The 26,373-nt window shown below is 33.5% G+C and overlaps 5 protein-coding genes across 5 annotated transcripts; 3 read left to right on the top strand and 2 right to left on the bottom strand.

Annotated features, from left to right (window-relative positions):
• Positions 1-13: 13 nt before the first annotated feature.
• On the bottom strand, positions 14-1,377 carry RpII33 (RNA polymerase III subunit RpII33). The gene is made up of 5 exons (XM_011500278.1): positions 1,158-1,377; positions 921-1,065; positions 628-835; positions 343-549; positions 14-256 (listed from the first exon to the last, which is right to left on the bottom strand). The coding sequence occupies exons 1-5, from the start codon at positions 1,241-1,243 to the stop codon at positions 72-74; spliced, it is 831 nt and encodes a 276-aa protein (XP_011498580.1). The 5' UTR covers positions 1,244-1,377; the 3' UTR covers positions 14-71.
• Positions 1,378-7,242: 5,865 nt separating this feature from the next.
• LOC105362785 (leucine-rich repeat-containing protein 40) lies at positions 7,243-14,804 on the top strand. The gene is made up of 9 exons (XM_011500277.1): positions 7,243-7,685; positions 9,542-9,735; positions 9,890-10,093; positions 10,178-10,301; positions 10,686-10,998; positions 11,137-11,337; positions 12,923-13,255; positions 13,354-13,539; positions 14,634-14,804. The coding sequence occupies exons 1-9, from the start codon at positions 7,538-7,540 to the stop codon at positions 14,743-14,745; spliced, it is 1,815 nt and encodes a 604-aa protein (XP_011498579.1). The 5' UTR covers positions 7,243-7,537; the 3' UTR covers positions 14,746-14,804.
• Positions 14,805-15,440: 636 nt separating this feature from the next.
• LOC105362784 (pre-mRNA-processing factor 17) lies at positions 15,441-18,277 on the bottom strand. Its single transcript, XM_011500276.1, has 8 exons — positions 17,839-18,277; positions 17,528-17,744; positions 17,093-17,419; positions 16,798-17,012; positions 16,341-16,604; positions 16,127-16,260; positions 15,823-16,044; positions 15,441-15,649 (listed from the first exon to the last, which is right to left on the bottom strand). Exons 1-8 carry the CDS (start codon positions 18,040-18,042, stop codon positions 15,472-15,474), a joined length of 1,761 nt encoding a protein of 586 aa, XP_011498578.1. The 5' UTR covers positions 18,043-18,277; the 3' UTR covers positions 15,441-15,471.
• Positions 18,278-18,538: 261 nt separating this feature from the next.
• LOC105362783 (alpha-2-macroglobulin receptor-associated protein) lies at positions 18,539-20,130 on the top strand. The gene is made up of 7 exons (XM_011500274.1): positions 18,539-18,761; positions 18,848-18,989; positions 19,045-19,215; positions 19,297-19,407; positions 19,489-19,600; positions 19,686-19,842; positions 19,921-20,130. Exons 1-7 carry the CDS (start codon positions 18,564-18,566, stop codon positions 20,119-20,121), a joined length of 1,092 nt encoding a protein of 363 aa, XP_011498576.1. The 5' UTR covers positions 18,539-18,563; the 3' UTR covers positions 20,122-20,130.
• Positions 20,131-21,431: 1,301 nt separating this feature from the next.
• Dnali1 (Putative inner dynein arm light chain, axonemal Dnali1) lies at positions 21,432-23,070 on the top strand. Its single transcript, XM_011500570.1, has 6 exons — positions 21,432-21,522; positions 21,663-21,812; positions 21,939-22,071; positions 22,189-22,334; positions 22,753-22,950; positions 23,035-23,070. The coding sequence occupies exons 1-6, from the start codon at positions 21,442-21,444 to the stop codon at positions 23,068-23,070; spliced, it is 744 nt and encodes a 247-aa protein (XP_011498872.1). The 5' UTR covers positions 21,432-21,441.
• Positions 23,071-26,373: the final 3,303 nt, after the last annotated feature.

Here is a 26,373-nt window from a genome sequence, read left to right as displayed (position 1 = left end):
AATACAGAATAATAATTGGTGAAATGTTATTTATACATTATTAAAAGGCATTAAAAAGGAAAATTCTATAGTTAATGATGAATACTGAGTGCATCGCTTTGCACTTCGTGACTCAATTGTGTTTGTAAATTTGATAATTTATTTTTTAATGCAGCTATTCCCATCATGACAATGTTTTCGGGTTTTAAGGCTCCGCTGCTCTCCACATTGAAGAAATATTTATTTGGCTTCGCTTCCCAGTTAAAAGGAGCTTCGTCTAAAGATAAATCATACAATAGTCGAAGGTATTTTATTTATAAATCGTATTGATTTATAATTTTGCAGCTGTTTAACGATACTCACATTGGTCCTCCTCCAATTCAGAATATTCCGACTTTGGCCACTCGTCAGGTTTTGGAAACAGCGTATGTCGCATGGAATTGTCCGGATCGTATTCAAAACTAACGCCAGCAGTGGGATTCCATTTTGCGTGTTCTTTGCCAAAACCTTTTTTCGCGTAAGCTCTAAGTTTCAATTCTTGACCCTTGCGTAACTTAACAATTAATATTTCTAAAATTAAGTTTAAGCATTTTCATCGAGACGCCGTAAAACATTATAAGGAAGAAAATTTATGTTAATTCGACGAACCATCGGTTTCTCCATATTCGCTTGCATCGTCTTCGCGATGTCTCGACGTCACGGGAACTACTCTGTGCTCGCTCGACTTTAAATCAGCTGTTGTTACGTGCCTCGTTTTTTCATCGGCACACTTTACGTCCAAAGTAAATTCTACGCAACATTCTGGACAAAAATCCATACATTGACAGTCTCTCGTATACTGAATCCTATCAACGACCTGGTAAAAAAGTCAATTATTTACTAAAGTATATCGAATATAATAACGGAGTTAACACATGAAAGTTCAACTGATTGCATCTTACTTCGTCACTTATCAATGGAATCATCCCAATTCTATGAGCTAGGAATTCGTCACTAAGTACCGTTGAATTAGCTTCTATTTGCACCCAATCAATTGCCATCGTTGGTGTTTCGGCAATAAAGACTCGCCTCATACTATTTGCAACACTATTCAAACGTCAAGTATTAATAATTAAAACATTCGATTAAACATAACTTTAATAGATATAGTTTACGCTGAACGTTAGTAGGTTATTTACCTGAGTTCAGTGTCCTCGACTTGAAATTTTATATTTTCCTCCGTAAGCTCCGAAATGTGTACCGTTGGTTGATTGGCGTAAGGCATCGTAGCATTTAAAATCTAATAAGCTTTAGTTAAAATAAAAAAGACGATTTATTATTGCTTTTAAAATAAATCACAATCAAGCCGACACAGAGTCACAAGTATTGTTTTCATAGTTTGGCCAGTCTACGGTAAAATAGTTGAAAAACAAATCGATGCCGATCGTCGCGAACCTATCGCATTTTTCTCGGAAGCTTGCTTGTGCGCGCATATGCCGGGTCTTCGTACGCACCCACACGCGCACGCAAACGCGAGTATGTAAATTCGCTAGCAAATAATACCATTAACTACTATTAACAATAACTAAATCATTAAAGATATTCAAATAATTATCGTCGTTATATATATATATATATATATATATATATAATACGCACACACACGCGGGCGAATTTATGTAAATGCAAAATTACTAAGCAAATAAAACAAAAAAAAAACAAAAATCAAATAGTCGTCTATTTAATGTCATCAATTATATTTATCAGTTTAAATCTAATCTAATTAAAATGGATATCAACGATGAATTGGCCCATGCGTGTATTTAACGCACATATATGCAAATTTTTATTATTATTTGGCTAACAAATAATTACAATTTACAATAATTAGAAAATCTTAAATTAAAATTAAAAATCTTTCTCATAACGATTTCATAAATATTGAAAATTATTTTTCTACTTTTACTTATTTGTACCAGCAATTTAATAAAAATTATCTATTTCATAAAAGAAACGACGAGAATGAATAATTAAAGAAGTATAAATAGTGGCAGAGCGAAGTGTAAAGAAACAGTTGGAAAAGTAAAAAAATTGTAACAAAAGTACGACGATACTATACGTAGACTTTTGTGGCGCAGTTTCCCATAAACGAGACGATAAAATAAAAAAATTTTTTGTTTTTTTTTTTTTTTTTTTTTTTTATTATTTTATAAATAACGTGTGAATAATGTATTTGTTATAAACTGTTTATAATGCCATATTTGTATTTAAACGATAGACTTTCGTAATCACTAAACGCGATTATTTTAAAATCTTATGGGATATATACTGTTGTAATAGTCGATTAACTAATAGTTAAGAAAATTGATAAAAATCTATAATAACTTATAATATGAAACGTGCTCTTAATTAAAAAAAAAAAAGTAATTAAAGAAAGGTTAAATCGGAGGTAATATTCATAGGTTCATAAAACTGTACATGTAAAGTTTAAGATTTTCTTTAACAAAAGAGATAAAATTATATATATATATATATATATATATATATTTTTTTTTTTTCAGTATTTCCATTAAATTTATCAAATAATAAATCGGACTTTGTAGTATTTCCACTGATTAGAAGTAGCTTAAAGTTTTGTGAATCGATAAAAAAAAATAATAACAATTCGATTAACAATTCGATTCCGTTAAATTAGACGTTACATTTCTGTTTGTTTTGTTTTGTTTTGTTTTGTTTTTGTTATTGTTTAAACGTTTAAGAACGATGAATTATTATTTTCAGATTTGATTTTACTTACCCAACATCCCATTGTTCGTTAACGAATATCTTTATGACAATATAATATGAAGAACAATGGCCTTATGTTCGATGTAATCACAGTGTTGACTCATAAAGGTAAGGACATGGAATCGTTATTACTTATTTGTAGGCTCTTTCATACGCGAAAGGTTTATTGCTGTAATTAGAGGAACGTTTTATAATTGAGGCGAAGTACGGGGAGACATCGTTTGAATCGATTAAACATTAAAATTGTAAATTCAGATTTTTGTTAATTGTCTGTGCGGCGACTATGGCTCAAATGTCAGTGCTTATAAGCTTATAAATATATAAATAAAATAAATAAAAATGATCGAATCGACTAATTATGAATTGTATAATGTCGATATTTAAAGAAAATTGCTACGGCAAAATCTATTAAACGATCTATTAAAATTTATCATTTTAATTAAAAGTCTGAAAAAGCATTTAAAAGCTCAGAACTTGTCATACGTATGTTTATCATATGTTATCTATGATTTTTGCTACATTTTAAACATTAATAATGGTAATCGAGTATTCGTGAGTTGGCCTTATTCATAGGTGACATAAGAAATGGCGTCGTGTTCGATGAAAATATCCTTGGATGTACTTTCTCATTTGTAATCTCATCAGATACTGTGCAGAGATAATCATTTTTCTCTTTCTTTCGCCAGTGATCCAAATATCGCAGAGCGTAATAAAAAGTCGCCTTCGCGTTCAACACAATCGTATTCTTATTCGTAAATGTTTGCTCGAAATAATTTAACATAATGTAATGCCACTGATTAATATTACATCGATGGCCATTAATAACACTGACACAATTTAAACTGATGGCGAATTATTTGTAAAACGTTATTTCTCCTTGTATTCGTATGTCAATTAAGATCTTTAAATTAATTTTGTAATAAATTCACGATTAGTATTTTAATAGAAAAATAGTCAATAAAGTGTCAAGAATATGTTTTACATAATATTACAAATAATATTATTATCACTCAATTACTCCATTACACTATTACTATTCAAAAAGTATTTTTTTCTTTCTTCATTTTGTTTAATACAACGCACTTGTATCGATGGACTTTTTCAATTAATTCATTTAATTAATAAATATTGTAATTGCGAACTTTTAACGCTGTTAAATGTAATAAAACATGGCTAATTAATAATATTCTTGGCATAAGAAGAATCCTTTCATATTAATATTTGAAAATGTTTGTTCTGATGTAAGTATTTCGCCTTGGCTGCTGTCGTGTTATCGGCCATAAATTCGTCCTCGTCCCTCGAAAATTGACATTCATTTGGATTTATTGACTTCTCTCGCCTTCGTGTTCTCCTGATAATGAAATAAAGGAATCTTTTTCTTTGAATATTATAAATTCGACTGACGTTCTCTCATTCTATTGATTTTCGTGCACTTGCCGATGATACTCTAAGCAAGACAGCATCTTCAACTCATCTTCAACTGAATTTGGACATTCTTGTATTGTCATCTTTATCTTTACTCGAATAAAAAAAAAAAAAAAAAAGATATCAATTGTTATTAATATTGTTATAGATGTGTGCGTGGGTATGTCGCGTGCGCTGCAAACCTGCTTTTTCTTATGATAAACAATTGATGAAATAATTGGCAATAGGAAGCGAATGTTGTAACTAAGATTTTTTTGGTTTTTTTTTTTTTTTTTTGTTTTCGAATAGAAAAGATAGCGAGTGCCAAGCGAAAGAGAGCAAAAACAAAGGGCAAGCAGAATTGAAAATGGAAAAATAATTCACCCGACATTCTATATTAGCTTATAATCATATATAATTATAATCATATAATCTATATAGCTTATAATCATATAATTCTATATTAGATTATAATCATAAAATAAAAAAAGTGTATTATTCACTGAAAATAATATATTTTTTTCAATACTAAACTCCCTCCCTCCCTCACTCGCCGCGCCCCGTGATTTCGGCAAATATCAAATAAGTAATTGGTTTGTCAGTATCGAATATATCAGTTATCAAATATATCTTACATACGATATGTGCAATTATTATATATTTTCCTTTAATATACTTTTACTACCACTAATAATACTATTAATAGAATGACTATTAATATAAAAATTGTTCTTTTGCTTTGGATTGCATAGATTAAGAAAATCGCGGTTGAAAAAATGGCCTACTTTATTGTCGCCGGGAACTTGATGTTAGTGAATAAGATTTGGATAGAACTGGAAAGCATATAAATTAAATAAATATACAAAATTTTCATAAGATCCCCACGACCACCTGAATATTGATCACCTAATCCTACGGATCTATCTATACGTATATACTCTTATTACTCGCATAAACCGTATTTATTTTATAACCATTTCCAATTAAATACTATATCGAGTCGCAATTTATTCCAAATACTAGTTTAGAACATTTTTTCTCGTCGAATTTCGTATTTCACAATTGGCTTGCGCTGTTAAAGTTGCAGCTCAACTTCTTTATATCTACATCAGAGTGCCTATGACTATGGATGGCAATGTCACGTATCAAACAAACAAGATTTTCATGACTTTGTACGGATTGGTGATACTCGTCGTTACTCGTCGCCCCCCCCCCCAAATCATATATTTCAAGAGTTTTATTAATTAAGCTTTAAAGATTCAATCAATCACAGATTCTTCGGTACTATCCAAAAAAATGTCCAAAAGCTTTATCTTTATTATACAATGCAATTGGTTGGGCGTGAGAGACACCAAAGTTCATAAGTATTATCATTATCATTATTATTATTATTATTATTATTATTATTATTATTATTATTATTATTATTATTATTATTATTATTATTATTATTATTATTAAACATGTAGCTAATTAATAAAATTAAAGTCGTATCAATTAATTATGCTAAATGATTTTATAATAATTATAACAATAAATTAACATTATGTGATATTTCATATTATTAATAGCATAATAACAAATTCTTAATGTTAATAAATGATTTTTTAATAACTTGAAAAGCGAGCACAATGTTTATTCGAATAATTAAAATCTTATCGCTGACAATACATATATATGAGTGTGATTAGCGACATCCGCTGCTTTCTTTCCTCATTTATCCTTTAATCTAAAATTTTGCATATAAACGTAATAACATACGGCTACATGTACTTACAGTTGATATTTTAATTCCATTGCAATTGTTAAGGTAGCGTAAAATAGATGTATATATTTTCATTTTAATAAAATTTAATCCTATTGAACGCAGGACAAGTATAAAGTATACTTAATTCTACAAAAGATATTTATTTATTCATAGGCAAAATCCTTATATATAAGCTCGCAATATAAGAAATAATATCCTGTAAAAAATTTTAAAAAATTTTTGCCACTTGACGAATTTGTAAAAAGTTTTTATTATATTGTATCGAAGATAATCGACGCTCGATGATTCGCCTTTCGCTTTATTCGTTAATTTATTAAATGAGCTATAGTAGACGCGACAAACTACATGGAATGATAATAAAAAGTAGGCTGTCGGTATCAATAATAATATTAATATCGATGGAATATTACCAATTGAAAGTGCAATAACTTACTCGTATCACTTACTAGCGATCATCCAGCGAAAATTATAATCGGCAGCGAGCGCTTCTCAACGAAATATTATCACGGCCGATTAAATTGACTCCCATTCTCCCCCTCCATTCAATCTATTTTATTATCTTTCATTGCCCGCAGTCCTGGGCAATTCAGGAAGTTATTATCAGAAGGTTGTAAGTGCAGCAGCTTACGCTAATAACTGCACCCAAGACCCCCCCCCCCCCCCCGGCCCCATTCCACCCAGCCACGCTCCTTCCCACCATACTTCCCCCATCCCTTCATGCCTCACCACTGCCACGGTGCTTTATTTCTGGTTTATCGGGCGCGTCTTATCTGCTCTTTTGCTTCGAAAGCTTGAAATTAACGTCGGAAGCGGAGCGCAACCAGACAAACGCCCAAGTTTTACGATCCGAGAAGACCCAACTGTCCTTCCACCCGCGAAGATCGTATCGGATAACCGACGGGCACGGCGTACACAATACGCGCATCCAAGGGAATCGCCTCCCCCCACCCCCACCCCCACCCCTCACCGTCATTCCAATTGCAGTTTCAACAATGAGTTTAATCCAGCGTTTGACGCACACACTATGCAATAATTGCAATAAATATAGAGATAAGCCTTACTTTAGCCATCTCTTCGGTAAATTGATTTGAGGTTCGTCCCGAAACGAATGGAATTCGCATTGGACATGGCTCGCAAATCGTGAAAGTCATGGACTTATATAAGGGTCAGTCCGCAAATTAGGTTTCCTTGGCTGATCTCTTTTGCTGCCCTTGTTAAGCTAGCAATCGTCGTAGTGTTCGTAGCGTGTCGACGGTGGCGGTGGCGGTGGCGGTGGCGATGGTAGTGGCAGCGGCAACGTCGGTGGCAGCGGTGTCGGCGGCGACGGCGGTAACGGCGGTAACGGCGGCGGTGAGAGAAGCGTAAGTACGGGCAAACGGCAATCGAGTGTAATGGGTCGGGAGTAGTAGGAGTGCGCGACGGTGGGTTGCACATGCGCCTTAGCAAGCGTCATCGAGAGGCGCGCATTATCAAGTAGTCGTCCTCGCCGATGCTGCAAAAGGCCTTGGGCGACAGGAGGCGGCAGAGAGGAGACGGGGCCGCGAGCGGGATGACGGCCAGTGCGGATAGGATCGTGTCTGCGCGGATGTTGCTCGTGTTGACGATGTCAGGCTGAGCAAGATGAGCGCGGCCAAACGGTTGATCAATAATGCGTCCGTCTTCAGGCTGCGGACGCGGGCAGAGGACAACGCGGAGATCTCGACGGAGGTGATCGTCGCCGCGAGGAGGACCGGCAAGCTCAGCCTCTCCTCGAGGGCTCTCACCTCAGGTGACACCAGTAGACCCAAGCTTCTTTCTCTCCCGTTTAATCCTCCCCCGCCGCCGTCCCCTTCCCACCTTCCTATCCTATCATAACGCACGCCCCCCCCCCCCCACCCCCAATCCCCCTCACCGCCATCACCATCACCCTCCCCCTCCCCCAATCGACCATTCCGCCTCCGCCCTCTTCGCTCGAGGCACGGGAGGCTAGGGTCAGCTTTATGTAATTACACTTCAAGTTCACGTGCTTTTTATAGGTGCGCTTTTTGACGAGTCGACGCGATGGGAATGGCGTTTAGCGCTCGCTCCCGGTCGCCAATGGAAGCGACAAAGGGGAATTAAGCGCGCGTAATCGTACTCGGATTACCGTAATACATTCGTACGACGTTCCACTCACCAGAAACGTCAGCTCACTCTCTCTCTCTCTCTCTCTCTCTCTCTCTCTCTCTTAAATAAGAGCGTAGAGGCTGGATGAATCGTGATCGATAATAGAGAAGCGAAGGGATTTTCGTGGATAGGGCAGTTATCAATCGCGCGGGGTTTGTCGGACTCGAGTGACAAAGAGCAGCTTCTACACCGTCTTATCGATTCGTTGTCGTTGTTATCGAGTGACGAAGGGATGACGTTTGATGAAGTTGAGGAGAAATCGGTGCGCGCGAGTACAATTGTCGGCTATGCATTTTTCATAATCTTCGAGTGATCTACATAGCTTCGTTTGTTATGCTCGTGCGTGCACTTGTCGTTACACTTTTCATGAAACTGGCCTCAGTGTCGATAATTTATTATTGACGTAGGGTTTAAGAGGTCGACTCCTGGATGTCATCATGCTGCGATATTTCATATTTAAATCTTCTTAAATCGATTCTTTAATTACGTATTTATTCGCTGACTTTCATTAGTTTCGAAGATGAAAGTGAAAGAGGCGTAGCGGGAGAGGGGACTATTTAAAAAGATTTTAATCGTTTATGCCAATGTTACAAATTTTAAATTACGAATATATCAGAAAAATATATTACTTTTACAATTAATATTGAAGTTGTTGTTTTATTTATTTTTTGTTTAATTATTGATCGTCGAAACCTAAATATTACTCTTATTCCAATATTTGGGATAAAAAAATAACTCAAAACTAATGGACTAGAACGTACAATATTTTTTTTTTATGAAAGTATGATTAGGTACACGCAAACTGTGTTTTACACATGTTGGCAATTCATTTTGACTTTTGAATTGTAGTCATAATAAAATAAAAAATCGAGAAAACAAAATCAATGAAAATCGAATAAGCTGGAAGCTTGTTATTTTATATAAAAGGAAATGTGCCAAAATTAAGTTATACGATGATAAAATATAATGAAGCGAACGAAGCTCGTCCTAAAAAGGCATTTTGTTATCCTTATTACCCGAGCAATTTAAAAATATAATCTTGCTTAATGCTAACGCTCACCTGGGAGAACAGCCGTAAGTTTCCATTAATGAAATGCGAAAGAAATCGAGATCACATTGTACATATTTGTAGAGAGGTTCAACGCTTTTTCCGATTAGTTTGTCAATCCGATCCAATCTGATTTCTGTTTTAAGCAATAATCAATTATATCATCCCATCGCTGTATATGTATGTATACACACATGAGCGGACACACGAGCACACACGAGCACGCGAACAAACACACACACACACGAGCACGCGAACAAACACACACACACGAACACACAGACATAAACAGCACTCGCGTATTTAATTTAATAATTTGTAAATGAAAATTAAGCCAGATTTATATTTACATAGATTTATATTTCCATTAAAACGTTGATATAATATTTTTGCGCGCTCTCTCTCTCTTTTTTTTTTTTTTTTTTTTGCAGTACCTGATAGAATATGGACTATAAATGAATTAACCGAGGAAGAATTAAGAAATGTACAAGTCGATATTCGTAACTCCGATAATCAAGCCAAATGGTGGGAATACGAGACATTAAAGTCATTGGATTTAAGTTCCAATAGTTTGGCCAAATTAAGCGAAGATGTCAAGTACCTGGCGGACATAATCAATTTAGACGTATGTATTTTCTAGCGCATTTTCATCTCCTATCAAATTGATAATTTTACACTGCAACGATAATATAATTACAAAAAATAATTCCAAAATTCTTTGTAAATTTATTTAAAAAAAAAAATAATAAATAAAAAAAATTATAACGATTTCTTTGTAGATACACGATAATTTGTTAGAGACGATACCCAACGAAATCGGATGTTTAGTGAAATTAAGAAAATTAAATTTATCGACCAATAAACTGCGGATTCTACCAAGTAAATTTTTTAATCTCGCGGAACTACGATGCCTAGATTTAAAAAACAATTTAATAGAGGAATTGAGCCCCGACATTGGCAACTTGGTAATGCTCGAATACTTGGTAAGTATTATCATGGTCAATAATAAATTGGTCGATTTGATTTTTCTCTCTCCAATTGTAGCGCCAATTAATCAATTCTTTCAGAATCTGTCGTCTAATAAATTGACGAGCTTGCCCACTGGATTAGGATATTTGGTTCGTTTAATCACCCTCGAATTAAATCACAATAGATTAAAGGAACTTCCACCCGATGTTATGAGTATGAGAGGTTTGTCTGAATTTTTCTTCTCCTTCTGATGCACATGATTAAATTAAAAAAAAGTTTATTCCACATCATCGCCCTCGTTTCAGACAGAGTTACGACATTTTCGTTGTATCGGTTTTAATTTCCCTTAAGTTCGCTTGGCCCCCACGTTCAAATACACAATGGCTCACTTATCCGCTCTAATTATGTATTTACATGTATAATTACATAGATCCGCGATTAATTATTAAAAAAAAAAAAAAAAAAAAAAAAAAAAAAAAAAAAAAACAACAACAATCAAGACCTTCGTCCGTTAGCGATAATAATATTTTTGCGCGCTCCTCCATATCAATCCCTTCAATATTATTAATTTCAATTAATAATAAATGTCCGTGTGCGTTCGAGTAGCTCTTAAGAAGCTGGATGTAAGCAACAATCGCTTGGAGATAATTCACCCACTCGGCGAACTGCGAAGAATCGAGAGGCTCGATTTTCATATGAACAATTTATCCAGCTTCCCGGATGTCAGCGGCTGCACTTCGTTGCAAGAAATCTACCTCTCGCACAACAGTATTACGGAAATAAATGTTAATTATTTAGAGAGCTTGGGGCAATTAAAAATCTTGAACCTAAATAATAATGAAATCGATGCTATTCCTGATGAGATTATTTTATTGATCAACGTCGAGCAGCTGGATTTATCATATAATAATATATCTGCGTGAGTATTGATTTGCTCGTGTGCACTTGCCAGCAAATTGGCCATACTTTATCCTCGTATCCATACATCCATCCATCCGTGCACCAATACATAACGCTTATCCATTATCATGAAAACTGGGAATTATAATATTTTTAGGATCCCTGGTTGCGTGGGCGTGATGCCAAATCTTCAAAATTTCATAATCGATGGGAATAATGTGAAGAACATACGTCGCGACATTGTTCAATGTGGAACGCCACGTATAATGAAACATCTTCGACAAACGATAAATCCAACGACTGCGGAAACGGCAAATTCACCTCTGCGATCGTGCTGCACCGATAATTACCCCGATAAGTTGGTTTCATTTTCTTTCTCTTTTTCTCCTCTCGCCCCCCCCCCCCCCCAACCACCTTCTTTTCTTTTCTTTTTTTCATCTTGTCACGGCATTATGATCGTTCCTCCTCTTATCGCAAATTATCACGCGTCTTTAAACGATATCGTCCAACGAGCGCCAACTTTAAACAAGCTTTAAGCTTAAATTCTTATTGCCTTTTATTGTAAAATATATCCAGTGCGATGGATTTTAATAACAAATAAATAAATAAGAGAAGAGGCAAACAAGCAATAGCTATGCTTATATATAAATTTTAATTTGATCGTTAATCGTTCATGCGATGATTTCGATATAATTTGTTCTTCTTCCCCCTCCCCCCCCCCCCCCCCTTTTCTAAATTTTATCTTTCAAATTAGTTATTATAATTAAATTATATTAAATTATATTTCAAAAAAGTAAACCCCCCCCCCCCCCCTTTTTTTTTTATATTAATTCTCATACGAATGAGCTTAAATTCTATTTAAATGCAATATAGACGTGGTGGTGATGCCGGCGACATAAAAATTTAACGTGGCTCAATTATAAGCGATTGGGCTTAGCTAGTGATAATAATTGATAATACTATTGAGGATTGGCTTGACACTGTAGGTAAAGGAAGTAAGTGAAAGGAAAGAGCGGCCGGCCAACTATCACAAATCTCGCCAACAACTTGCTCGAACTTCCACGAGCCTCGTCCCTCTCAACGGCCAAACTAGAGTCAGAGTTGAGATAGGATATTTCGACTGATACATCCAAACAATGTCTCTCCACTATGTCCATCCCATCTTCCCCTGGCCTTATCTTTATTTTTGTCTTTAATACACTGTCCCTCCCACTGCCGACGCTGGCCGGAAAATCTAGCGCGCGTCTTCCACGAAGCCGAGCCGAAGTTTATAGCGCTTTCTTAGCTAAAGATCGCGATCTCGGTCACGGCAACGGAACCTCACTCCAGTAAATAGAAAGCCCCGACTATTTATACATTCGCCTTTGGCTTCGAGTGGCCGGTAGTTGTGAGTTTATTGGAAACGAGATCAGGGAAAAATTTGGCCTTGCGAATCGATTATATGGTTATGATTGTGCAGTCATGGGAGACGGTGCAGTCATGCTAGAAAGAGAATAAATAATGCTGCGGCAGCCCTCCCAAGACCTTATATTGCGCGTTTATGGTTGCGTTGATAGGTGACAAAATATGATCTCGACAAATAAGATTTAAGACTTCGCATTATTGAATATCATTAAGTGGCTTGCTTGGCTTCGCTCAGCTCTTTAATCGTTCATCATCGTGCTCTCTTGATCAATATCTCTTTGATATTATGATAATTTAAAAGTATAGGATAATCAATATATCCTTATCGCCGATGCTAAGATTAAATAATGTCATTATAGGATATATTAACGTGTTAACTAACACCCATAAAAACGCGATAAATCAATATTATCTCTGCTGCTATCTTCGTAGCTCGTCCCTTTCTTACTCTTTCGTCATTCGTCTCGCTATTTCATTCACATTTCTTTCTGTTGTTTCATTTACAGCGAGATTATTATGCACACAAATGAATTTTCTAGATACGCTATGAGAAATGCGAAGCTGCTGAGTCTAGTTGGCCAGAATCTTGCAGAGGTATCCGAGGAAATTCTTGAAAATGCCAAAGAAGCTGAAGTGACCTGCGTAGACCTAAGTAGAAATAAATTGCAGAGACTAAGTGAAAAAATGTCGCTTGTGATAACGACAACGGACCTAAAATTATCGTACAATATGCTTGTGGATGTGCCCGAATGGATTGGTGAAAAATTGACGAGGTTGCGATATCTGGATCTGAGTAAAAATCTTTTGACATCATTACCCAACAGCATAAGCTCCTTACAATACTTAATGGAAATTAACATTTCGTTTAACAAGTACGTAGGACATGCCATCATTACGATGATAATAATAATTATAACATTGACTTACAAGGATTCACGCCAATAACCATGTGCAATAATTAATTTTAAAGATTCGAAGAACTGCCCGAGTGTGTTTGTGAGATATTAAGTTTGGAAATTTTAATCGCAAACGATAATAAAATGTCAAGTATCAATGTGTCGGCTTTAAGTAAACTCAAGCGACTTGCAAATCTTGATTTATCTAATAATAATATCGGCCATATTCCACCAGAGCTTGGCAATATTAAGAATTTAAGGTAAATATTTTGTCCGCTTAATGTTGCAGTGGTGTAATAAAAAGTAACTGTTCACTCGTCTAACGAAATAATTTGATCTATCGTATTATTTCAAGATCGTTTATTATTTATAATTTGACAAAAAAATATTTAAACGATTTACTAAATAATCGCTCATTTAATTTTGTATAAAATGCTTTTATATTTTTGTCTACATATCCGTAATGTCGTTAGGCTATTCTCATAATTGTCGTTTTAGTTATTTTAAAATACTATTTGTTCGTAATCAAGCTACTTTAATTATTTTATTACATTTACATTATATTTGCCTTTTAAAATGTATTATTATTGTTGTTGTTGTTGTTGTTGTTGTTGTTGTTGTTGTTGTCGTCGTTGTCGTCGTTGTCGTCGTCGTTGTCGTCCTTATTATTATTATCCCTTCGTTGATCGCTTTTATATTTTGTTTTTTGTTTTTTATTTTTTACAAACATTTCTTTAAACACTTTTCTTTTGTTTTTCATAGTCCCACATTGAGTATAAAACTTGCATAAGCTTTCCATGAAATCATAAAAGAACCATTGCTTTTGCATTAACTGATATTCTCAAAATATAGCCCAAGAACAGAAATGCGATAGTACAGGTAAGATATATGCATACGCTTCAATACGTTAAAAATTCATTTCAATCACATTGCAAATTAAATTAAACATTTGGCTTTATCGAGCTAATTATAAATTGTCTCAAAGCTATTTTATTCTAAACGGTAACTCACAAAATATTGAATTAATTATTGAATTAATTAATCGCTTATTCGCGTGCGTGCAATAAATTACATAATCGTGACTAATCTTTAAGCCGAAATGATTTACCATCACTTTATGTTTACAATAATCATTTACTAATTTGTCGATTATTTCATGTAATTTTAAACATTCTTTTATCAGTTTTTATCAATCATTATCATTCATCAATGCAGATATGCGAATGAAATAAATGCAATTAAAAAAGTAGCATAAACTTACAATGCAGAATGTCATATATTATTGTTTTTATTTCAATACGACAGACGCAATAAAATAATTAATGATTATATAATTTTGTTGAATGAATTTCAGAATGTTGTCATTGAATGGCAATTGTTTCAAGCAACCGAGACAAGCAACTTTGATGAAAGGAACGGAGGAAGTTTTAGCTTATCTTCGTAATCGAATTCCTACTCAATTGTAAGAAATTTATTCGATTTTGCTGCGAACGGAGATGCACTAACGTATTTATTTTAAACGCCATCATAGAATTATTGTTACAGTAAAATTCATTTATCACATATATTAATGTACAACTGCCGATGAAATGCTGCTTATTACTTTTAAAAGTTAATTGTAAAACAATGTACATTTTTCTTTTTCATTACTAAAGAATTCATTAATCACAGCTATCAAAGTGTTAAGTTTATTGTCAACAAAATTTTAATTGAAACTTGAATAATAATTAAGGATCATTCGCGTAGAGTAACGAGCGATTGTTAATGTCTTTTGAATTTGTAAATTATATGGTAGTGTAAGATTAATTAATAATAACCTTAAAGGTTTAAAATGTGTGCGTTAACGGAAGTTAAGTGACGTTATCATTGTGACAAATACTTTATAAATAATTCAAATGTTTCCAAAAAGAAGTTTATTTTAATTCCAGCCACGTGTATGTTGCGACCAAAATTGTTTGTTTAACGATTTGTGCAACGAGTGCTAAATCAAATATAATATATTTCATTCTTACAAAGAAATTGCCCGTTACCATTTCATTTGTTGCATTATTTGCGTAAGACGAATGCAGCTGATTTGAAATGATCTTCATTCGTATAAAGCGAATGTAGTTAAATGAATGGCGATCAATCGAAAAGTTGTAGATAAAATAAAAATTTTAATTTATTAATTATAAAATTATCTATGTACAAAATTAATCCCAATATTTAATTTTTCCATCCCAACCAGCAGTAGCAAGTCGCGAAGGCTCATGGGGATGCCACAGTGTAGAAATACAAACATTATCGTGAGCTTTCCATTTTTTATAAAGTTTTGTAGTTTTCCAATCCCAAACGTAGCATTTTCCATCTGCATCACCCGATACCAAATAGCTGTAAATGTAATATTTTATTTGTATTGTTTCGCGGAGAAAGATCCTATGCCATCGATTTACGCAACATTATTATTATTATTATTATTATTATTATTATTATTATTATTATTATTATTATTATGCTATGTAAAAGTATTTCTAAAAATGCCAAACACTTTATCATCGTCATACCTCATATCGGGGGAAAAGTCTAATCCACAGGCATACCCGGCAACCATATGTCCGGTAAAGGTCTTCTTCCGGTTCATTTTAAACCTATTTAGTGCTGAGAATATAACAATTTTATTATCCATACTTTGACAAGCCAACCATTTTTGATTAGGCGATGGTGTGACAGCTGGCATCGAATGCATTGTTGGATCGGCTATATATTTCATGTCGACCGGTATATCCCTGAATAACATTATATAAAGCCATTAAAGCATAGATCGACAAACCAAGCCAATTACGTTAAGAGAAATGAAAAATATTATACCATTCCCAAACTCGTAAGCTTTTATCGTCAGATGTTGTTACAAATCTACGATTCTCATCGACAAATGTAATGGTGTTAACAGCTCCTAAGTGCCTGTCGTACTCTTGAATTATTTCTCCGGACCTAATGTCCCACTAAAAAATTCGACATAAAAATATCGTTTAGTTGTCTTATTCGCTTGGAAATTTCACATTGCATTTACAAATAGTCTTACGCATATAATTTTCTTGTCACTCGTTCCTGCTACAAAGAGATGCTGCTTGTTTAAATCGGGATTAAATTTTGCACAATATGGTACTTTTCTACTTGTAAATCGGCTTATACAAGCACCAGTTTCGGTGTCCCATAACTTTACATAACGATCGTATCCAGCAGACAAAAATCTTTTACCATCGTTATCAAAGCTTATGTCTCTTACAGCTTGTCTATGACCGTAATACGTTCTAACGCATCTTCTATCTTTGTACACTTCCCACAGCTGCATTACATAAACATTTACATAATGATTACAATAATTCCTTATTTTTCTAAAGCTTTAAACATTTTGTTAATGGAAATAATGGAATTAATAGAAAATAAATTTTAACTTATACAAACTAACGCAAACTATAACGTGCATTAGAATTATTATGTACAAACAAATATATAGGCATCGATATAAATATAATTACCTTGACTCTGCAATCCATACTACAAGATAATAATAAATGTGCTGTAAGGGGAAACCATCTAATTTGTGAAATTCCTTTAGTATGTCCCTCCCATGTATGAATTTGAGCTTTGGGAAGGAAACATCTCTCCGGTGGAGATTCTGACCTCAAATTAACTCCAACATCTTGCGGAGCATGAAGGAAAGATCTTCCTTGGTAATCAACGCTGTCTTTAACTGAAAAATCGAAAAATCTTATTAAATATCTTTTAAATTAATCCGGTCATCATTTCAATCCAGCGCCTAAAATAACTTACTGTGCAAAACAGTTTTTTCCTCCAGAGGCTTCTCATCTACTTGCTTTCCTCTCTTATTTCTCTTAGCTAAAATTTCTTCGAGCTCAGCAGCTTCGTCTTCGCTAGGTTTAACGATACGTTGTTCACCCACATAACCACCCCAAGGACCCAAAAATCCAGTTATATCGGTAGGATCGTTATTTCTGTTTCTCTTTCTCTTATCCGATGGTCTTATAGTTCTGTTTTCAAAAACCGTCTTTCCACCAGTTCCTTCGGCAGCCTCGACTGCTCCTATTAATATTTTTCCTTCTTCCGCGCTTCCGTCGACAGTTGGATCCAAGGCATAACCTTTATTTATAAATATTAATTGTATGTTTAAATAAAATGTTATTAAACATCGGGAAAGGAATATTTTTCTCTTTTTTTACTTAATCCTTCCTTAAATGGATACTTTACCGTAACTTGCAAACGTCCTTCTCTGATTTTCAAATTGAAATTCACTAATATGGGCCTTCTCAACGTATCCCGCCAAAGTATTTTTTTCAGCTTTCTGTTGTTGAGTTTTAAAAGGATTTTCTGGACCTACTTCGGGTGCAAAAAGTTCATGAAACTTTGGGTTAAATACCAATTCTTTCGTCGTTGAATCTATATGCTGCACGCATAATTCTGTACCCTATTTCAACATAAAATTTGGCTAATAAAAGCTATGTTATTGTAATAAATTACTTTTCAATATCATGGAAAGCCGCTACAATGCAATAACTTACGGTTGCCACTACTTCTGGTGCGGAACAAATTTTTAATACTAAACTGGACGAGTCTTTCATGGAGGTAGGAATAGAACAATCCGCGAAAGTGCTATTATTTTGTATTGTTTTTTTATTGTTGATGTCAGGTGCTGTTTTTTCAACCCTTCCATCATCGTCACTGTTGTGTTCATCACTACTGCCGTAACCTCGCAATGCATCCATTTCTCAATTTACTTAATAAAGGATCAATTGTACATAATTCCCAACACTTCTCAGTAAATAAATATATTTATTCGAGCAAAACAACCGCTTTTCATATTTATTAAACGTTAAACTTTAAATATAATTCATTTTATAATATAGATATATGTATATGTACAAGCGAATATCATAGATCCCGCAACAAAATAAATTAATCTAACCAAACTTTACACCAGTACGGTCGATAACATTGACATTGCATTCGGTAATCTGCGTTATCGACCGAAAAATTACGTACTTATTGCATATAAAGATGACAGTCAGTCAACACATCAGTGCAAATCATCGAGTAACACACACACATCGCTGAAGGGGGAAAAGAAATTTTTTTTTTTCTCGCTCTTGTAATAAAATAATTGGTAACAAAGGACAAATTTTATTATTAATACGTATCCATAAAAACACAAAGTATTGTATGAAAAAATAAAAAAAAAAAAAAGAAAAAAAAAAGAAAAAAAAATAGTAACATATCTTCTTTCAAAATGACTAGTCTTACTAGGGCAATTATCCTTTTGCTTTTAATTTATTATTGCGATGGAAAAGGCAAATATTCCCAAGAGGCAAATAAGCCTAAAGTTAAAACAGAATTTTCGCAATCTAAGAATTTGAAGGCACTAAGAGAGCTTGATAAGCCATTTCGAATGCATAAAATAAATTTAGTATGGATTAAAGCAAAACATGTGAGTATCCTGTATAAATATTTCATATCTATGATGAATTAACAGAGATTTATCGTATGGCTACTTATTGTACGATTATTTTGTAGAGATTAACAGATCCCAAGTTACAATCCCTATTCAGCGATTTGAAGATTCAAGATAAAGAAGAAATAGCATTTAAACATATAAAATCAGATGGAAAAGATGAGAGTGGATTGGAAGAAGCTAGATTGCGCAAAAAACTTATTGGTAATAAAAATGAGTAAAGATATTCAGATAGATTTCAATATTTTTATTTCATTAGGAATTATGAGCACCTATGGCTTGCTCGAGCACTTTGAAGAAGTTACGGATCCTGAACTTTTGAAAAAACATAAACAATTTAAAGATAGTTCAAATTACATTGCCAAAGACGTTTTTAAAGATAAAAGATTGAATAAGCTGTGGGCTAAGGCAGAAAGAGGTGGCTTTAGTCGTAAGTATATATTTAAATTTTCATAGTTTATTTAAATTTAATATATACATATGATACAGGCATAATATATTTGTGATTTAGACGAAGAATTGGAGGCTTTAAAGGAGGAATTCAGTCATCATCAGGACAAAATAGACGAGTACATGAGTTTATTGTCGGAAATTGAAGCAGGAGATCCCGATAAACATAAAAGTAAGCTTATTTTTACAATCAATATATATTTAAGTTTTTTTGTTTGAACATGTATATGGATAATAATATGTAATGTAATAGATAGTCTGCACGATAAACCGGAAAGCTTAAATGTTGTATTAAACGAAGAGGAAATGAGCAATGATGTACCTGGACAAAAGAAAGACTATTTAGCTAAAGCAAATCTACTTAAGTATAAATAAATGATATATCGACATGCTAATTTCTTATCTGACAATACAAACACACGAATATTAATTAATAATGCATTTCATTAGGGAAAAGCATTTGGAAGTTAGAAGTGGATACGATCATTTAGAAGGAATAACAGCTAAGGGACCGAATCACAAAGAATTTGTCGATCCTAAGGTACAAGGACTCTGGAGAATGGCGGTTGAAGCCAAATTTTCAAATACAGAATTAGCATCGCTAAAGGCAAGAATATTAAATAAGTTGAATCAAATTGCAATAAATAAACATTGATATTTCTTGTAAAATAACTATTGCTCGTAGGAAGAACTTTTGCATTATGAAACAAGGCTTCTGAAACTCAGGCATCTTCATACCGAGGCAGCATTAGAAGCAGCTAGAAAAGGAAAAGATTATAAACCAAATAAAACGAGCGATACTCACATATCGCAACATACTAGAAACGTTGAAAAATTACATAGAGATATCGAAGCAAAAATTATGCAAAAACACGTAGAACTATAAAACATTATATTCGAATAATATTTTGTATAAAATTAAAAAATTCTTTAATGACTTGTTTTATATATTTATAAAATAATGTATGTAAATTATAACAATAAAAATGTTTACAAGAATTTTATTAATATTTAAATGTACATTGTAACGTTCGAGTTATAGAGAAGATTTTTATGTATGAAGTATATGTATTAGTTTAGCATTGGTGTAAGCATTGAGTAGAGCGATGATTCTTTATAGATTTTTAAATATTATCCAATTGGACATATTTTTTTTCTCAAACTCTATACACAACTATATCATTACTTTTTACATATCATTGATATCCGCGTGCTCAGCAATGTATTATTTATTTTACTTCATGTATGATGCGCCTTTATCAAGAAAATAGAAATGTTTAATTGAAATTTGAAGTGAAAATTTAATTTTCAGAGTTAAACATTACTACGTACTTAATACCAAAAGCGACCATTGTTTCACATTCTGTTCTTATCTCGTCATAAAATTGACGCGTGGATACTACGATTTATGCAAATATTACGTTATTTTTAGTGCTCTATAAATGTTCATTCATAGTAAACTAAAGGATTTACAATTAGTTAAGAAAATAATTTAACACGCGAACAGCTTTTAGGATATTAAAAAAATTAATGTATAAGAGGCTATTTTAACTTTGTTTAGCTTTATTATTTTTTATGAAAACGTTATTCCGAATGTCTAGCTGCATTATAAATTCTATAAATTATTATTATTATTATAGTATAGTTGTCTATGCATTCAATTGGGGGAAATAAGGGCGAAAATAGAATTGAAATTTTATATCGTATCGAATGAATTGTCAAAAAAAAAAAAAAAAAAAAAAATGTCGCGTCACTATTCAATGTAAATGAAAGTCTGTTAAATTAAATTATATTAAAAGGAGTCGATCGATTGAAAATTCCAAATTCTTCGATATAAAATATAAGGGAAATCGATTAAGTGTTCTTGATTGTTATTACAAAGTGTCATTAATCGCATTCCTCGTGCGAAATTTTACGTGCTCAGATTATCAATAATAAGCAATGGATATAATAAGAGGGAGAAGTACGTTAATTTCACCATTTTTATTAGTAAATGTAGGATTCGTAAATTACATCAATATTACCCTGGTAACGCAATTTGTTTCAATCAATCAAAAATTTAATGATAGTGTTGTTACTGTAGCCGTTTAAACAGCCAATCTCGTTCGTTGGCTCAGCGTTGGCTTTATATATTAATAATCATTAATAATCATCGATCATCGATTTTACAAAGAGTTGATATAAAAATAGATATAAAGCATCAAACATGTCGGAAATAATGATTCCTACGACTGATACTTTAGTGAAATATGACAATCCAGTGTTAATTACCAATCGCCCGACAAAGGTATATTTATCACTACGTTTCATCTTGGAAAGAGAGAGCACCATCCCCATCCTCCCCCACGCCCCCACTCCTTACTCCTAACATCCTTACTCCACCAATTCTCAGACAAATAAATGCAGAATTTCATATCGCATCACTAGGTAAAAGAAGTAACTAGTAAAGTCAGTAGTTCGGCGTGTAAAGTACAAAGTATTCCGGCTTTCGATAGTCGAAAGGAATCGATCGAATTACTGAATGGAATCCTACCTCCGAAGGAATGGGAGAAAAACGGACAGATCTGGAGACAGCAGGTACAATTTTATCGATCTATCGCGTCGATTTAAACGAATCCCATTACCTCCAGCAATTTTCATTCGTGCTCCCAACCCCTTATTATTATTATTATTATTATTTTTTTATCTGTTTTTTATTTTTAGATATCAAGCACACCGGCCACCCGATTGGACGTCATTAACTTACAGGAGCAACTGGATATGAAGCTGCAGCAGCGACAAGCCAGAGAAACTGGCATTTGTCCTGTACGACGTGAGCTTTATACTCAATGCTTTGGTAAGCAATTGATTCGCAAAGTTAACGCCAAAGCTTCGATAATAACGGATAGGAATGGTCTTTACAAACTTAATTCGTCAATTAATAATGGCCTTCTTACTTGTTACCAATGCCTAGATGAAATTATACGTCACGTTTCGATCAATTGCGCCGAACGTGGCTTACTATTACTTCGAGTACGAGATGAAATTCAAATGACACTGGCGGCTTATCAAACGCTCTATCAAAGTAGCACGGCTTTTGGTATGCGCAAGGCCTTACAAGTCCGTATTACCATCATTATTAATAATATCTATTATAGAATAAGCTTATCCGCTACTCTAAGCGACTGTACTTTTGGAGGGGGAGACGAGCGCGCGATGGTAAGCGAGAATTTTGAGGATTAAAGCAACCGTAATAGATGAAGAATTTGGTTCTAACACCACCCCCCACCCCCCTCACCCCCCAAAAAAAAAAAAAAACCCTCACCTCAAATCGAGCCAACGACAGCTGTCGTTTAGCTCTTCATAGGGGATTCGGGTCGGCTCTCTTAAAAACAATTTTAATTAAACAGTCGCGATAAATGCTGATTTCGTTTACTATGCGATTCCTCTAAAAGTACCAGCTTCGATATGCATATTTTTTCTTCTTCTTTCATTGTTGTTGTTGTTGTTGTTGTTGTTGTTGTTGTTTTCGATTTAGGCTGAGCAAGGAAAAGAGGATTTGATAGCCTCCGCCGAAGATCTTCGTAAGCAGAAAAATGAATTGGAAAGGATGTTGATTGAATTGAAGCAAAAGTTCGAGCAAACTATACAGAGGAATACCGAGCTACAAGAGGCCGAGCAAAAAAAATATATGGAGGAGATTCAATTTTTAAAAAAGACAAATCAACAATTGAAGGTATGACTTATTAATTATTGATAAATTCCGATTGATCTCTTCTTTTCATACACGGATGCTGCATTAATTATTATTTCCTTTTAGATTCAATTGGAAGGTATCATCGCGCCCAAAAAATAATGTCAATTATGAAAGCAGCTAGTAGCAATTAGCAAATAGCAGCATAAGTGGCAATTTTCTTTATTCTCCACGTTCGAGTGTCGTAATGGGAGACCTAAGATAATTGAAACAATAAGCGAAAGAAGGCGATTTTTCTTTCTTTTTTCTCTCTCTCTCTCTCTCTCTCTCTCTCTCTCTCTCTCTCTCGAGATTTTTCGAGTTCAAATAAATAAGTGTTGAATGTAATAATAAGGCTTTTCTCTTTTAAAATAAATGTATGTTTATCTGCATAAGTTTTCCTTACAAATACAAATGTGTAGGATTACAAAAGGTATAAATATTGCTTAGTAAAGAATAAAACTATTTGTAATAAATATATGCTTTTCTATCTAAAAAATTAAACACTTTTAATTCAACAACAAATTCTTACATCGCCGCTTGTGTATCAGTCGCACGTCAAAACTGTCATGTTGATCAAATTGCTAATAAATCGTTGAAATTTATCCATCATCATTATCATCGTCATCGTCATCATCATCATTATCATCATCATTATTATTATGTTTTTTTTTCTCTTTTTTCTTTCATCTTTTCCTTCTTTTTTTCTTCCACGAAGCATTGTATTTATAATTATTACAGAACAAGAATTTCCTTACTAAGCGAGTGACAAAATTGCGCATTATACATTGACATTAGAAAGTAAATTGTTGAAAAATAAAATTCGCCTCGATAAAATAATTCTTTAAATTCGATTTTCTTTTAAATTCAGTCAATAAGTTGGGTAATTGGGTATTTGCATGTTTTTTAAAAATATTTTACTTATTATTTTTTCATTCGTTTCTCTTCTAAACTTTTTGTCAAGATTTCTTCATTTTTATATGGCTAAAAATTTTCGTGTATTTCAATATCCCGGTAAAAGTCAATTAACCCCCACTCTTCAAAACAATTAAAAAATTAAATATTTTTCTTCTAGATGCAATATCCCAATTAACGTTAACCCAATGTGTATTTATGTGTTTATTAAATTTTCTTTCTGTTTTCTTCATCAATATCATCATCATCATCATCATCATCATCATCATCATCATCATCTTCTTCTTCTTCTTCTTCTTCTTTTTCTTTATAACTTATAACGGCGACACCTTTTTTCTCAATATTTTATTGGACAGACATTTCTGCAGAAAACCATCACACTTATCCATTCTGCATTTAGCTTTTTCCATGAGTATGCATAAAATAATACTTAATGAGTCCTAACGAATGTGCATTGATGTCCGACGTTTCTATGACATTAACGTTTTCTTCATAGTAAAGATAAAATAATTAAGAATTAATTTAAATTATTCATTGATTAAAAAGAGAAGTACAAAGAAATTGTCTTCGTATTATCAACAGGAATGAAGCTTAGAATTTCACGTGCATGCACACACACACACACAAACGCGCGCGCCAATATGTATGCGCGCATGCATGCATTTATATATATATATATATTTTTTTTTTTTATATGCATATTTAATTAACGTGCGCGCGCGCGTATTTTTTGTTTGTTGAGATATTGGTCCCACATTGTATAATAGGATTACTATTTTATTTTTTAATCGTTCAGCTATGAATATTATTTGCACGTTAATGTCATTAGCTAACACAAAAGAGTGTATTAAAAACAAAATAAACAAAACTAAAACAAAAAAAAAAAAATAAAATAAACGAACTCAGAGTGATGATTTCCTAACGATTACGATAGAATAAATAAAATACTCTAAAAACGTGTGGCAATATGCGCGTAAAAAATTTATAATTTTATTAAAAACTTTGTATATACGCTACTACTCAGCTGTAAAACATAATTTACACCATTTTCCTCTCTCAGTCAATTGTAGGAAATAAAAACAAATTGGTTCGCGAATTATCAAAAGCATTAAAATATGATTGCGTTAATAGCCCGGGGATAGTGAAACGTTTTTACGGGGGAATTTATAAGGAGGCCCGCTCGATCTAAGCAAACCTTTTATCGATCTCGTAGAACAAAATTGCTAAACGAAATAATGGTGATTCGCCGGTCGTTACATTAGCTGGGCTTTCCCCTAATCTTCGCAAAATTCATTTCCCGGCCGATGGTTTTGACACTTTTTACCGCCCCAGATCCGCGACTTTAACACAATAATGCCGTCCCTTACAACACGTGTAATATAACACTGAAATTCCTCGACTACCTAACTAATGACTTTGCAAATAAGTAGTACCGAAATTCCTTACGATTAATGATAAAAATATTTTGGCATCACTGCCGTAATTTTTCCTATAAAAAAAAAAAAAAAAAAAAAAAAAAAAAAAAAAAAAAAAAAAAATCTTGAGAACAACGAGAAACATGTATGAATAAAAAGATAATAACGCGAGGTTATAAAAATAACATTCGTAAGATGAGCTTGTAGTAGAAAAGGTCGAAGCTTTCCGAAGAATCGAACTCTCTCTCTCTCTCACTCTCACTCTCTCACTCTCACTCTCATCCTAATCACGCAAGCTAACAGTAGCAAAATAACTTTACATTCGCACATAATTCTCTTCTCTTTCTCGCCATTATCTCGCATTAACATTGTTACTAGCTCTTTCTTATTGAGGCAAAAACAAAAAAAGGCAAACATGGCTGCACGTGCTCGAGTAACTTAAAAAAAAATTTTTTTTTAATGAAAATAAAAAGTCGAGACATGATATAAGCCGAGCAAATAAATAATTGTCGTACATGAATAAAATGCCTGAGGTGGGCGCGACACCGAGGACAATAGGAATGTTTATATCCAATTCGCACTTATCGCACTTATGCACGTATACGTAAAAAAAGATCGGATTTAAAATACTTTTCATTTGAAATTGATAATCAATATTCATCGTCCCAAAATGATTTTTTTTTATTACCTATTTATTATTATGTTATTGCCCCTCCCGTTTTTTATTTTTCATGATTATATACGCGTTAAGATCGTGAGTACATAATGATAGGATAGACAGTGCGCACCCATGATAAGACGAGGACAAGGGATGAGGGAGGGACACGGGGACTGGTTTACATTCAAGAACGAGAAGTAAATTATATATAAGAAAGAGAGAGAAAGAGAGAGAGAGAGAGAGAGAGACAGAGCGAGAAAACACACTAAGTAAAATGAAAGTAAAATGGTGAGCGAATCACGCACACGCTTTTCCGCAAGGTAGATAGTATAGGTCATTTAACTTTTAATAATCAATCGCATTATTCTCGATCTCGCGCGTATACACATCTACAATATCTTTATTTAAATATAGTATATGCATATATGTGTATATATA

The sequence above is a fragment of the Ceratosolen solmsi genome, unplaced genomic scaffold (assembly GCF_000503995.2).
Source record: "Ceratosolen solmsi marchali unplaced genomic scaffold, CerSol_1.0 scaffold56, whole genome shotgun sequence".
Lineage (NCBI taxonomy): Eukaryota > Metazoa > Arthropoda > Insecta > Hymenoptera > Agaonidae > Ceratosolen > Ceratosolen solmsi.
The sequence above is the reverse complement of the archived record's forward strand: the minus strand, read 5'-3'. Positions and strand labels throughout refer to the sequence as shown.